The following is a 14,771-nucleotide window of genomic DNA, read 5'->3' on the forward strand; positions in this document are numbered from 1 at the left end:
GATGAAACAATCATTTACGGCAACTCAAATATGGTGCCGTCGCCTGGATTGGTCCGAACAGTCGATCTGTGAGTGGACTGTCCTGTAACCAGCTGGGAACCCTGTAACCAGCGGGATGCCGCCGTCTGGAGGACGTCCGGAGGATGGCGGCACCGGGAGTCGAACCCGGGTCCTTCCGACTATCGAACTGACGTCTCACCAGCTGCACTCCAGGGCTATCCAACGAAGCGTCATCATTGCTCCGGGTAAAATAGAGCCTTACTGAAACATTTGTATGATGAGTAAATTAGGAAGTACCTAATAATTAAATACGTATGCTTAATGCTGTTCAAACACGGGGGAGCAGTGCCTATCTCAAACGACAATGGACAATAACGATATTTATTGGTCCCTCGTGGTAACTCATACAGCAGCAGCTTTCGCTTCAAGTGCTGATAAACATCAATTCACGCATGACTAGCGGTCACTTTAACAAGACATTGGTAAGCATGTCAGTGGCTCCTAATCTCGGCTCCACACGTTAACTACAGCCAGTCAGCTAAGCCACTGCTGTCCCTCACCGTGGGCTGAGGCCTGCCGATACTGGGTCAGTGCCCCGCCCAGTGCCTGTCCGGGTCGGAGCGGCTCCTTCCGGAGGCGTGCCAGCACCGTTCGTGCCACAGTGAGCACGGAAACACGGTCTGCCCTGACCGGTCTGCCCGTCCTGAGTTACGTGCCGGATATACAGCTGCCATATAGCCTGAACGATCGGGGCCGGGCCGCGCTCCGACCAGCCAGCTGCTCATAGCCTCATATTTGGCACAAATGCGGCATAAACAATAGAAAATAGGTGTTAGGCATGGACAAGGGTAGACATACGCAATATGCATAGCACGGGTGGATTATACGTAATTACATGCTCACGTTGGTCGTAGCTATGTATATGTAAATAATTACGTAATGGTATATTTTCCTTTTTCGTTTGGTATATTTTCCTTCGGCGGATTTGTCACAGTCTTACTCCACCGCCAAGGAAGGGGTATAACATGCGTAATTAAATTAAAGGCTACACAGAGCCGTTTATAGTTATACCGACCGACATTATTAATTAAGCCATTGCACAGTGCGGACAGGGTTGGGCGAGTCAGTGTAGGACTCATCTAACGTCAGGATCAGTCATCCGATGGACTCAGTGACAGTACTACCGAACATTTATCAATCAGCCTTCGTGGCCGTGGTGGCAGCAGCCGTGTGCGCCGTGGTCGCCTTCCTCCGGCGCCGCCCTCTTCCTGTGGCGACCCTCCTCCTCGAGCAGTCGCTCTGCAGTCGAGTCGCTCTGCCCCAGGTCAGTCGGTCGGGCCGGGCACGGCTCTTCCTCGAGCAGCGGCAGGCGCACCGTGGGCAGCGGCACCCGCTCCCAGTAGCCGGCGAACCGGTCGCCGTTACTCTGGTTACACTGCATCGAGAGCGGCGCCGTGGCGTACAGCTGAAGGCACGGAGGGAGGACAGGGGTCAGCAAACCAATAGCTGATAGGGATAATGATATTAACAATATGTCTTAATTAACCCTATTCCTGGCGGGCTCCGCCGGGACAAGAAACTGGCGGGGGGGGGCCGATTCGGCCCCCCCTTCAGATCTCAAAAACTACACATCGCAGCGACAAACGATGAACGGCATCGGATACGCACGGTCAAGATCTACAATTTTTACTAAGGTCATTTTCAGGTCAGGTCAAAGATGACGTCACAGGGGTCGAAAAAGTCAAAATGGCGGCGCTAGATATGGAGAGAGTTTTTCTCGAATAACTTTCGAATTAGTCAAGATAGGAACAAACTAAGGGCATCATCGTGATCCTCTCGTCAATCCGCATCGAATGATATATATGTTGACCTCGAAAGGTCAAGGTCAAAGGTTGACCTCAGGTCACGTGACCTCGAGGTCATCATGTATATCATTCGATGCGTCTTGACGAGCTGAACACAATGAGACCATCCACGCGTCTGTATCTTGTTCCTGTACGGAGTTATTGGCCAAAAACCTTTGGTGACCTTTGATGACGTCACATGACCTCACAGCTGCCCAACAGCAAAACAGACCTCAAGGTAGTGAAGGTTGATCGTATATGAAGTCATGTATGGTATATGGGGCCATTCCGACCCGTTTTAGTGGTAAAAACAGGGAGTTGATTTTTCCCCCATTGACTTATAATGGGGAGGTCGCGAAACTGACCTGACCTTAGGTCACCGATATCAAAATTCCGAGATATAAAAATTGCACATACTGGTACCTTAACTAAAGCCTGAAGAGAAGAAATTGATCGGTCAAAAACTCTAGCTCTGGCGTGATGCAAACTTTTCTGAGGTAGGTTCACCAAACCGCCTCTGGTGACCTGACCTGAGGTCAGATCAACTCAAAATTTTCAGACATGTTGCGTAGAAGCCTTTTAGGAAAAGTCAGAAAATTTGAGCTTCCTAGCTCAACGCGTTTGGGAGAAATAACCAAAAAACCTCAGGGGGGGGGGCTCCTGAGGCCCCCCGCCAGGAATAGGGTTAAGTACGTAAATATATTTTAACGTAAGAACTAACTCACCTGCTGAAGCCCGAGAGATCTGATTTTGTTCCATCTAATGCTCTTATACTTGTTGCCCCAATCGGGGATATGTTCTTCTGGCGATTCATCCGATTTATTTTGTTCGTTTTCAGTCGGCTGGCCTTCCCATCTGCAACAGGGGTCAATTGTGAAATAACTACAACAAAGACATTATTTTCATACCTACTGTGAATGGGGAGCTGTTTTGCATTCCTTATTTGGGACAGAGCCGACAGGCTCGATTTCTTTTCAACCGAAGAAGTATGGTAAATAAACGACAAGTTATTGCAAAACGAAAGTAGACCATTCGTAGATGCCCTGTCTTCAAGCGTCTCATTACGCAACAATTTTACAATATTTGAAAACAGTTTAGTCGCTTTTATGGATCGGACAGTACCGGTTCATGAACCTGAAGTAGTTCCTCAGGGTGTCGGAGTCGACGGAGCTCTTGCAGACCTCGAGGTTGACCTTGGGGAAGTAGTGGATGTAGTTGACGCACATCTCGTCGGTGATGGAGAAGCCACCGAGTGTGATGTTCGGCCGCTCCAGCGTCTGGTACCGGCACGTGGTGATGAGCGCGTCACCCTGCAGACCAGGGGAGACGGCTCAGTGCTCATCCAGAGGCGAACCGTCGCGTAAATCAATGCATGACAAAGGAGTACGCATACGCAACAACGGCGCTGTTTAGTGCTGTACACTGCACAGTTCAACATAAGCAGCGATGCATGATACAGATACAGATATATTCGAGCCAGATCCACTCAATGGAGTGGCTTTTCACAAGCTCACGTCAATGGTAACAGTAACACCCCGTTGTCTATGTATGTTCATGTTGTTACTTGTTGTTCCTGTTGTGCCTGTTATCCGAGTGCTTACCGGCATCACGGCGCGGTGTTGGGGCAGCAGCCGGATCTCCTGGTAGTGGGTCGAGTAGTGCTCGTCCCGGTTCAGGTCGGGTAGCTGGGTGCCGTCGGCGCGCACGTGCTCGGTGCGCACGGCCACCCCGGTGAGGTGGGTGTGCAGCTGAGAGGCAAACACACGGATACCGGCCTGCAGCAGACCCTGGCACACGGCGGGACGGACAAACGTCACAGCCCGCTCACAATGTGCGAAGAGCGGATATAATTGTTCAGAGCAATCGCTCCCGCACCAAATCAAACACCACCACCGTTAACGTTAACATGATATCTCTCAGTCAAACAGTAGGTACAGGATGACCTACGTCGACAAAGAAACACTTGATTGCAGGTAAACTTGTATCTCTAAATTCAGCACTAGCACGGTATCAAATCGCGTAATGTCAATCTCGATATTCTGCAATCGGTCGAAACGAGCATACCTACCTCCTCCAGTAGTACTATATACGAATAGCCAGCCGTTGCCAGTCTCTGCGGGTGCACACTGCACACGAACCACTCACCACGGCGGTGCACTCTGGCACGCAGTAGCCGGAGAGCTCGAAGGAGGCCATGCCGGGCGGAATGGCCATCTTGTCGGTGTACTCGAGACCGAGCTCCATGACACTGGCATCGTGCGGCCGCAGCCGCTCCGTGTAGGTGAGCCGCACGCCCGAGCTGTCCCGGTGACCTGCGCGCGCAGCGTTATGTCTAGCAGACTACCAAGATATGACGGTATGTTCAGCCTGAACAGACCGCCGAGAGATGCGACACATTCGGTTTGACTAGACCACTGAAAGGTGGCAGCACGCCCGGTCCGACCTGCATTTGGTTTGAAAATGACGTTTACCATAATATTCTCCACATTGAAAAGATTCGTTATTTTGATTTTCCATCAGTCTGTGGATGTCATTTTTAGTATTTTCACATTTACAAATTCTGAATGAAGCCAAAAATGTCACTGCAAAATGCATAGGTGCCGGGAAACAGTCTAAATGTGTACCTAAGTACCTAATCACTTCTCACCTCTCTTCAGGTTGGGGTTGTTGTAGTGGACCTCGAGCATCACATACGGGTTGAAGTCGGGTCCACCGATCGGCAAACCGGCCTCCTATACCGGGAACAGACGATACAATCGCTGAGATTAAGGCGCATCTCGCACAGCGACATAGGCAGCTCACATTCAGCTACCTCCCTTGAGGCGATAAAATCCAACGGCATGGACATTAACCCGCGCGGGGCTGGGGTCTCCAGCCGAACGCGCGGGGCTGGGGGGGGGGGTAAATTTTACCCCCCCCCCCTGTTATCTCCCGAACTAATGGTCCGATTTGGAAAATTCAAACGCCAATCGAAAGATCTCATCACGAACAACTAAGAACATAAACTTAATTTTAAGTTTGAGGTCAAGGTCAACGTCAGGTCACGGGTACCTACAAATTGCAAGTTCCTACAGTATCGGCCTTGCACCGTAGTTGCCGAAGAATGGAGTCATGGACTGAGACTGATCGCCCAAAACGTGTTCTTAGGCTACCAAGACAATATTCGTTGCATACAATATCATTCAGAGGTCAAGGTCAAGGTCAGGTCAGGTCAGGTCAGGTCACCAAAAACAAAATATAGAAAAGGGCATGTGCGACACATGTTTTATGGGTCATTTTACTCATAGAATTCAATAGGCACACTCAATAAGTGATATGGACCACCTCTGGATGAATTTCAGGTCGAGGTCAGGTCAAGGTCAGGTCAAGTGAGGTCAAATTTTGAAGTTGGTTGTTAAGGCCTAAAAAGGTGTCTATCTGATGCAGTTTTTCACGGCGAATCGAATGGTGCTATTTTTGTTTCCGTACGAGGTCTATAACTTCCAAAAAAGTCATTTTTCAAAAATTTTGTGTGTCGTGTCGTCATACAATTTTGAATAACTCCCACATTTTTGAACCGATTCTTCTAAAACTTGGTATGTAGGTGCACATAGACCACTTCTCTGATATGTATTCCGGTTTTTTCGATACACTCAAAATTTTGGATTTTTTAGCTATTTTCCCAAAAAAGTCAGTTTTTTGAAAAAAAAATTTGGGCCGAAATCCAAAATTTTCAAAAACCGAGATAGCCATTTGATAGACAAAGTAGAATTACGTATATCCTTTTTGTTACGTCTTGATCCCTTTAAAAATGAAGATGTTAGCGGCGTTTGAACTTCTGCCGTTTTTGAGGCGAAAATGCCGAACATGACGTCACTAAAACGTCAATTTCTCAAAAAATTTCAGACGGATTTCGCTCAAATTTTCAGGGAACGTGTCAAATTGATGTAAGAAAAGGTTCTGTAAGTTTGGCGGCGCTGCGCGCCGCCGTTTTTGAGATATTCCAAAAATTCGCGAGGGGGGGTAAAATTTACCCCCCAGCCCCGCGCGGGTTAACGCACCCAAATATAAAGTAATTACCGCCGAACATATGGTCACAAGCATTGTACCTAGTTTAAACGTTCCAAAGTTATTTCGGCCGGTGTGCTGGACTGTGAGTCCACCAGGCAGGGTACCGGGGATCTCTGCTCACCTCTGGATACACCAGCGGATCGGCGCCCATCGCCCAGGCCGCCAGCACGCGCTTGCACTGGTCGACGGCGGGCGGCCGGTCGGGCGCGTGGCACGGCCCCTCGTAGCGGGGTATCCTCTGGGCGACCGGCGCCTCGCAGTGGAACACCTCCATGTGGTGCACCAGGTCCTCGTTACCGGCGTCCACCACCGCCTCGTACTGCCGACCCGCCGACCGACGCGGGTTAGACGGAGACGGGCACGGGTTATACGGGGACCGACACGGCAGATACGAGGACGGATACGGGTAATACCGAGACGGGCACGGGCCATATACGGGTTGAAAACGCGTTATATGGAGACGGGCAAGCGTTACGCCGTTACATGTATAGACGGATGCGTTTCATACAGAGCCGGGCACGAGTTGCTGAGACGGGACACGATGATTATTATTTTTGGAGACGGACACCTCCTAGATGGACACGGGCACGTGTCATACGGAGACGAATAGATCTTATTACGAGACGACGAGACGAGACGGGCACATACGAAGACGAAAACGTATTATACCGATTGACATGTGTTATACGAAGACAAGATAAGTGTACTACGGAGACGGACACATACGGAGGCGAGCACGTGTTGTACGGGAGCAGACTCGTGTAAAACGGAGACGGAGACGTATTATACTGAGACATACACGTATTATATGAAGACAGGCACGTGTTATATGGTGACTAGCACGTGTTGTACAGAGACGGGAAGTGTTACCTACACAGAGACGGATTAGTGTTAATGCAGAGACGGGCTTGTGCTATACGAAGACGAACACCGAACACGTGTTTTATGGAGACAAAGGCGAGTTTTACGAAAACGGACAATTATATCAAAAGGGACGACGGAATAAGATGAATAGACGGACACAAATACTTTTGTCTAGCCTGTGCGACATGTTGTTTGGTCCAGAAGGGGAGGGTTGGATGTGTGTTATTTCTCACCCGTACGATATAGTGTTTGCAGTCGGGTTGGATGAGCTTTATTTCTCGCCTGTATGACGCGGTGTTTGCGGTTTATAGTGTGAAGACTTAAGTATATATCTCGCCTGTATGATGTGGTGTTTGCGGGCGAGCGCGGCCGGCAGCCGGTGCACGGTGCACCAGTAGGTGGTCTCCTGGTCCGGCACGGCCACCCGCCGGGAGCGCAGCTCGAGCCGCGCGGCGTCCGGCGGCGGCGCCGGCGGCTGCACCTCGGCTCGCAGCAGCTGCACGCGCGCCATGCCGACCGCAAAGTGGCTCAGCTGGAGGTTCTCCAGCCGCAGCAGCGGACCCGGGCCGCTCACCCACACAATGTGAGTGGTGCCCGTCTGAAACGGCGCCATCGCACGGTCAAAACATTCGACATGGAGCGCGGGCCGTTTAAAAATGATTTTGGTGATCTAATGTTATGAATAAACGGGTCAAATACGAATATCTGCCTTGTAGTTTGAATGAGACCGTTGCGATGTCTACGAGCGACATTTTATCGAGTCGTCTCGTTTTGTAGGATGCTTCAAGATATTTTCTTTTCACAGTAAGACGCACTTATAATAAAACAAAGTCGCCAATGTTCGACAGATAGAGTAATCAGTCGGTCTTTAGACGTTAGGGATGACGTATTACACGTGTATCGGGTCTCGGGACTCGGGAGAGTGCATTATTGCCGCAGTATTACGTCGCTGCGGTTGGACTGTAGTTGACGCTTTGAGACCGGCTCCAGCACGGAATACTGCTGTCACAGGTCGCAGAGGCAGCCCGGGGTGTCCCATCTGCGGCCGTTGGCAGGCCGGTACTCACATCCAGCACGTAGTCGCGCGGCCGGCAGGTGTTGAAGCGGCGCCGGAACCGGAACACAGTGGCTTCCGGTCGGCGGGTGAGCAGCTGCGCCGAGCGGCACACGGTGTCCGGGTCGGCCGTCAGCCGGCCCTGGCCGTCCACCCAGCCGTGCTGCCGAGGGCACGGGACCAAGTCAGCACGTCACCGCTCCGGGCACACGATGCATCATCTCCACCACAAAGAGAAAAGCTTTTACCTCTGCAGAACGTAAATGCACTGCAGACACAGAATGGATTAGCCATTGTTAGTGCAGCATGGGAAATTTAATTTTATGAACGCAACCAAAAATTTAATCAGGCCTGCAGGCTTTTATATCGTCGTCTTGTCTGACGCTCGCCAACCGACCAAGCCTCATATCTCCATTGTCTGCTGATATGGGTGGCGGCAATAAGGCCGCTTTCCGGTCGTTTTGGCCGGTGCGTGCCGTCACGTGCCGCGCCGTCCCACTCGCCGCGGCACCACGTCGAGCAATCATCGCCGCCCGGCGCGCCCCGCCGATCGCGTTGCAGAGCAAACCGGGCCCTATATGAGCAAATACCGCCGGCCGTCGCAGAGATGATGAGGTCACGCCCTGGGATCCCTCCCCCTCCCCCCTCCCCGCCAAAGAGCCGCGCGGTCTCCATCCTGCTCCAGGTAATGAAGTGGATCTGGGGGTTAGGATAATGGACGGCTCAAAGCTCAGATAATAAAGCGCTGCCCGTGTGCGTCAAGTGAGGATATCTTTTTCTGGCGAAACGCAATGAAGGTAGGTATTATTATGAAATGACATTCTGAATTGACACTGGAATGACCTTAAAAATGAGCCATGAACTAACGTTTCCGGAAAACGAAACTAGCCCGGGATCCCTTTTCGTATTCAAATGAAGATATTACTTCCTTGTTAAAATGACGCTGGGCGCTCAACTGCCTAACATACCTGCCTAACATCGGTATTTATTATTGGGCAGTGGGCACCATTGTAGGGATTTAGCGGCGATGTTTAATCTCTAAAAACGCAAAACCACCCTTAGAATGCTAAGAATTTAGGTAGAGCAATGAGTGTGACCGTTTAAACATTATTACGTTTAACGTTGTAGGTATAATGTTTAACCCGACCGGTACTTTGCTAGTCGGAAAATGCAAAATGCATTTCATGTGTACCAAATGTTTAAATGTTCGAAGTGAACGAAACAAATGCATTTTTTAGATGACCAAATTGCGATAAACCTTCTTCGAGTTTATCACTTTCGGCGTTCTTTTCGATAACTGACATTTTATTCGGAAGACCCAAGACGGCGCAGGCTAAGTTTCCGTTTCCGAATGTAGGTGTGTTGCGATTAGATAAACCATGAGCGTTAGAATATCTAAAACTCTTTATATCGATGTTTAAAACTAGCTTTTTCATTACGCGAAAGATATAATAATCATACTCATAACGTAATAATTTCATAACCTATGCATTATGTTCGTTTACCTATTTAAATTCATTTAAATTATTCCTTAGCCTGAGCCACCCTATTTTTTTTTTTTACGGCAGCCGTGTTTCCCATCCTGCCCAACTACAGTGAGTCCCATGTTTATTGTTCAATGACTATAACTTCCCACATTTCTACATAGTGCGTATCCTGAACTCATTGATAGGAAAACTTGCAGCTCTCTCTGGTTGACCGACCACGCTTGTGGCCGCAAGGATCAATGACTATGTGCGCCGCCGGTGGCAGGGGCTGCGCAATGCGCATGTCGCCCTACTGGACAGCGCCTCCCGTCCCCCATCTCCGAGCTGCCGGGCCTCAGCCGCCGTTCGCCGCCACCCACCTGGAGCCGGACACGGCGCTTCCAGTCGACCCAGAGCACGCAGAGGTCGGCGCCGGCCAGCTCACCGCGCTCCGAGAAGCCCAGGCCGAGCCACTGTGTGGGACTGAGTGAGGCGCCCACCTCGATCGCCACCTCCTCATCCCTGCAGGAGGCAGGCGATAGCGTCACAGCTGCAGCTTCCCCTGGCGATGAGCCGGCAGACATTATTAGCCGTTTTCACGACGGCATAGGCGGCGGAACGATTTGAGACAAGGGGGGGCACCATGGCTCAAGGAGCCAAACCTAGGGTACCCCCAAATCCTGTTTTCTCATCGGATTTAGGCCATTTATTTTTCGTCACAGCCCTGACACGATGATTTTATTATTATTTTTTTTTTACTAAACGAAAATGGCAGTTCACCCCCGTATGCAGGGGTGTACCTAATTTTATATCTCTTTGTGGGGGCATATGCAGCCACCCACAATCCTGAATTATGCCCCCACAATGATGAAAAAGCACCCACAAGTCTTTTACAAGGCTGCAAGCGTCCTTTCGAGAGCACGGTGCCCTTCGCATGCTCTAACGGCGTCCTCCTGACCGTCTCGCGTTCATGGATAGCGTTTTTAATCACTCGGCGCCCTTCTGGGAGAATGGCGCACTTTTGACAGCACCGCGCCATTCTCATGGTCTAACGGCGCCCTCCTGACCGTCTCGCGTCCTTAGGTCTCTGTTCACCGTGCATCCCTCGACTATTCGGCGCCCTTCTGGGCTCTCAGCGCCCCTGAACCACATATAGCGTTTTCAATCACTCGGCACCCTTTTACGAGAATGGCGCCCTTTTCATGATCTCAAGGCGCCCTCGTAACCATCTGGCGCCCCCACGTCCCCACCAACGTAGCACTACTGACTGTGCGGCGCCCTTCTGGCCTCTTAGCGCCCCTGGACCACATAGCGTTTTCAATCACTCGGCGCCCTCCTAGGAGAATGGCGCCCTTTTCATCGTCTCACGGCGCCCTCGTAAGTCGTAACCGTCTGGCGCCTCCACATTTGGTGCCCCTCCTACTGGATGGCGCCTCTCTACATATTTTTTACGTCCTTCCGGTCAGTTTCCACTTTTAAGCGTGTATTTGCTTAGTCAGACACGTCACTTGAAGCGCCATTCGGCTAGCAATGTTATCAAATTCGGTGTTAATTTAGGCTCCCACATAAGAATATCTATCGCGCCCCAAAACGGCCTGGCGCCGGGTGCCCCTACAGCTGGGCACCCACAATCATTTTAGGAAAATTACACCCCTGCCCGTATGTGTGGTTAACTTTAAGCTGATCCTCAAGTACCTATGTGTTTGTCTCTTCCTTATTGTCGTTTGATAAATTCCATTTATCCTACATGTATAATTCCCAAGAAGCCATCGCAGTACTAATCAGTGGCGAATCCCAGGGTGGAGGTCACATGGGTCATGACTTAGGGCCTGGGGTCACCACATGCCTGCCAGGAGCACCACAGGCCCGCCAGGGGTGCCAAAGGCCTAGCAGGGGCACCACGGGCCTGTCAGTGGCACCACAGGCCTGCCAGGAGCACCATCGGCCTAGCAAAAGCACTACAGGTCTTCCAGGGGCACCACAGACCTGCCAGGGGCACCAGAGGCCTGTCAGGGACACTATCGGCTTCGCAGGGGAACCACCGGCTTCGCAAGGGCACCATGGGCCTGTCAAGGGCACCACAAGCCTGTCGTTGGCAATTTAGGATTGTCAGAGGCACCACAAACCTGTCAAGGGCACCTGCGTTCTAACAGGGGCACCACAAACCTGCCAAGGCCCAGGGACACCACAGGCCTAGCAAGGACACCACAGGCCTGTCAGGGGCACCACGGGCCTGTCAGGGCCCATGGGCACCTAAGTCATGTCAGGGCCCACCGCAGGCTTGTCAGGGGGCAGGGTAGGTAAGTACCACAGTCTTTCCAGGGGCACCAGCGGCTTAGCAGGGGCACCAGTCATCACATGACTAACCAAAAATAAAGAAAAAAACTGAAAATAGGGCACCACCAAAATTAAGTGGCCGAAATCCGTTGAGGTTTTAATTTTGGGCATAGGTAGGGGCACCACTTCGATTCATGAACCTCCCCTTAGAGTTTTCCCGAATCCGCCCCTGGTACTAATACATCAAATTTAAGGGGGGGCACCTTGCTATTGGTGCCCCCTTGCAGAATTCAAGGGGGGGGGCACGGTGCCCCGGTGCCCCCCCCCCCCCGTTCCGCCGCCTATGCACGACGGGCTATCCGGCGAATGCACCTAATTTGACCAAATCTGCACCTGTTTCTGTTACAGCAAATATCTTCGTATTGTGAATTTATTTTAGTGTTTTAATCGATGATACTCTCTGATAATATGACAAAGCAGGCACACAAGCAATTAGCACAACTCTAGCTCATAGCTACCAAGAGGTACACTGAACCTAATTTGGCCAAATCGGCACCTAATCTGCACCAAATGTGCACCAAATGTGTACCGTTTAATAGTCGTCGTGATAAGCCGTTTTCATGACGGCCATCCGGTACACATTTGGCGCAGATTAGGTGCAGAATTGTTGCAGATTTGGTCAAATTAGGTTCATTGTGTTTCTTAAAAGTTATCAGCTTTGGTAGCACAAATGCTTATATACCTCATTTTTCAAATTATCAGACATTATTTCGATAAAAACACTGAAATAAATTAATGATATGAAGATATCTATTGTAAAAGAGATTTGGTGCAGATTTGGTCAAATTTGGTCGCGCCGAATCGCTTGTGATCGTAGATGGACTGAGGGTTGTTTTTAATGTATTTTATCCTGTAACGCTTGCATCGTTTTAATATGCCATGTTTGCGCTTGTGTCTCCCCCTACCCACGGTCAATAAACGAATGAATGGTGCATTCGCCGGATAGCCGGCCGTGAAAACGGCGATTACCTACCGCCGCCAGCGTCAGTTTTCTCTGACATGTCGTTTTGTATGCAATTGCATCAATATGTCAAGGGTATAACGATTAACGATTTTGAAGCTTGCAGATTATTGCAACACCGACCGATAAGACGATAGACGAAACATGAGCCGATCTAATTGAGGGTATGTCGTATCTACAGACATAAAGTAACACAATGCCGACACCTTTGATAAGGAAAATTAGATGTAGTAGTATTCGTATTTAGTTTTAATTCGCTCGGACTCTTTCAATTTCCCAAAAACAAACTGTCGAGCGCAATCGACGAGGGCAAGACTTGGATCTCTATTGACTACTACATAACTGGGTAGTGGGTATGCTTGAAATCATCTCCACCCGGTCCGCTAGACACACGAATCGTCCTTAGTGCGTCCTTACCTTGTTCATTGGAGCAAACATGCGGCGAGAAATGGAACGTAAACGGTTAATCGTACGCTACCTGTAATCGACTGTCCAGCGCATCTGCAGGTTCTGCTGAGGCTCCAGGGTGATGTGGTGTGTGGTGGGGCGCCGGCGGGCGCCGAGCCCCGTGCAGCCGAGCGCCAGGAACAGCAGCAGCCGGAGCAGAGCCATGACGGCGGCGGTGCAGGCGCCGGGCCGCCGCCGGCCCCTTTATACGGCCCGGAGACACCGACGGCGGCGGTGGCACCCGGCGCCGACGGCACACCCACACGCGCACGGCCCATCCGAATTCAGTTATTGCATGAATAAACTTAACTCCACGTTGTCATAGGGCTAATGTAAAAAGCCAACATATATGAAAGGCGATGTGTGAGCTACCTACTTTGCTTGCCTATAGATATATAAAATACCTACCATTATCAGGGTTTGATAAATATCATGTCCAGCCTATCCCTTGGTACCGACAGGAACATTGAAATGCATTGCTTAGTGCTTACCTACGATTTGGCCAACAGGGGCGTCGACACCGGTCCGACTTTTCCGACTAGTCGGACCACTTTTTCGACTAGGCGGTGCCCTGTTGTGGCTCGCGGGGGCCCCTGCTGCAGACCGCGGGGCCCTATTGCGGCTCGGGGGGCCCTGCTAGAGACCGCGGGGGCCCTGCTGCGCCTCTGGGGCCCTGCTAGACACCGCGGGGCCCTGCTGCGGCCCGCGGGGTCCCCTTCTGCGGCCGCGGGGGCCCCTGTTGGGGCTCTCGGGGGGCCCTGCTGCGGCCACGGGGCCCCTGCTGCGGCCACGGGGCCCCTGCTGCGGCCACGGGGCCCCTGCTGCGGCAACGGGGGCCCCCGCTGCGGCTGGCGGGGGCCCTGCTGCGCCTCGCGGGGCCCTCGCGACACCGGTGGGGGCCCCCCGAGAAAAAGTCGGACCAGTTTTCCTTACGCGTCGACGCCCCTGTTGGCCAACGATTTTGGCTGTCGAGTGTCGATGACCAAGAAGGAAAATAGCAGAGTTTATTTGACAAAAAAAAAAAAACAGATTGTATGTTGTATCTTGCCTTTAATACGCACCGAATACTTTAATGATATTGCTTTTTATGAACAAGTAGGAGGCCTACTACACGTACACGCATGATTCATGAATCCTTTCTTATTTCTTAGGTATCATTTTCATGCATGCCACTTGACTACATGCATTTGACTATGTATGTAGGCATTAGTGATGTCAATTACAGAAAATCGGAATACCGATACCAAACCAAATACCAACCAAAACCGTGGGGAAATACCGAAACCGAACCAACTTTGAAAGATGAGGGAAATACCTACCAACTTTTTACCAAGTTCTTAGCCTCTTATACATTAGTAAGGGTTCAAAATACCAACAAAATACCAAACACATTAGGACTGAAATACCAAATACCAAGTTGGTATTGGTTTGGTATCGGTAATGGTATACCAAAAAGATGGTATCCGATTGACATCTCTATTAGGCATGGTTACTGGTTAGAGCAACGATCCCCACTGCACTGTCATATCATCCCACCGTTTTTTATGTTTGCGTTTTTGCCATTTTGTAATTAAGGATATGTTTGATGTACATCATTCTTTTCCTGAAAAGGCTGGTGTAATAATTTGGATCAATACAGCTGTAATTTTATATAGTCTAAAAGCAGGTGTAATTTAGCACTGGTGTTTTTTTACTGCTTCGCAAGGGATATTGGCGCATTTGTTACTGAACACATTCTTGATCCTGTT

General features: G+C 50.5%; 1 protein-coding gene across 2 annotated transcripts; it reads right to left on the minus strand.

Moving 5' to 3' along the window:
* Positions 1 to 367: 367 nt before the first annotated feature.
* On the minus strand, positions 368 to 13,303 carry LOC122372616 (dopamine beta-hydroxylase-like). 2 transcript variants are annotated; one of them, XM_043350052.1, is made up of 11 exons: positions 13,055 to 13,303; positions 9,659 to 9,800; positions 7,826 to 7,975; positions 7,096 to 7,356; positions 6,016 to 6,213; positions 4,492 to 4,576; positions 3,990 to 4,156; positions 3,446 to 3,631; positions 2,967 to 3,154; positions 2,570 to 2,699; positions 368 to 1,465 (listed from the first exon to the last, which is right to left on the minus strand). In XM_043350052.1, the coding sequence occupies exons 1-11, from the start codon at positions 13,186 to 13,188 to the stop codon at positions 1,199 to 1,201; spliced, it is 1,908 nt and encodes a 635-aa protein (XP_043205987.1). In that variant the 5' UTR covers positions 13,189 to 13,303; the 3' UTR covers positions 368 to 1,198. The 2 variants fall into 2 exon arrangements, with proteins under 2 accessions (XP_043205987.1, XP_043205988.1); XM_043350053.1 differs by having other exon boundaries at positions 2,979 to 3,154; positions 13,055 to 13,240.
* Between the last annotated feature and the right edge of the window lie 1,468 nt (positions 13,304 to 14,771).

The sequence above is a fragment of the Amphibalanus amphitrite genome, unplaced genomic scaffold (assembly GCF_019059575.1).
Source record: "Amphibalanus amphitrite isolate SeventyFive unplaced genomic scaffold, NRLGWU_Aamphi_draft 001378F_arrow, whole genome shotgun sequence".
Lineage (NCBI taxonomy): Eukaryota > Metazoa > Arthropoda > Thecostraca > Balanomorpha > Balanidae > Amphibalanus > Amphibalanus amphitrite.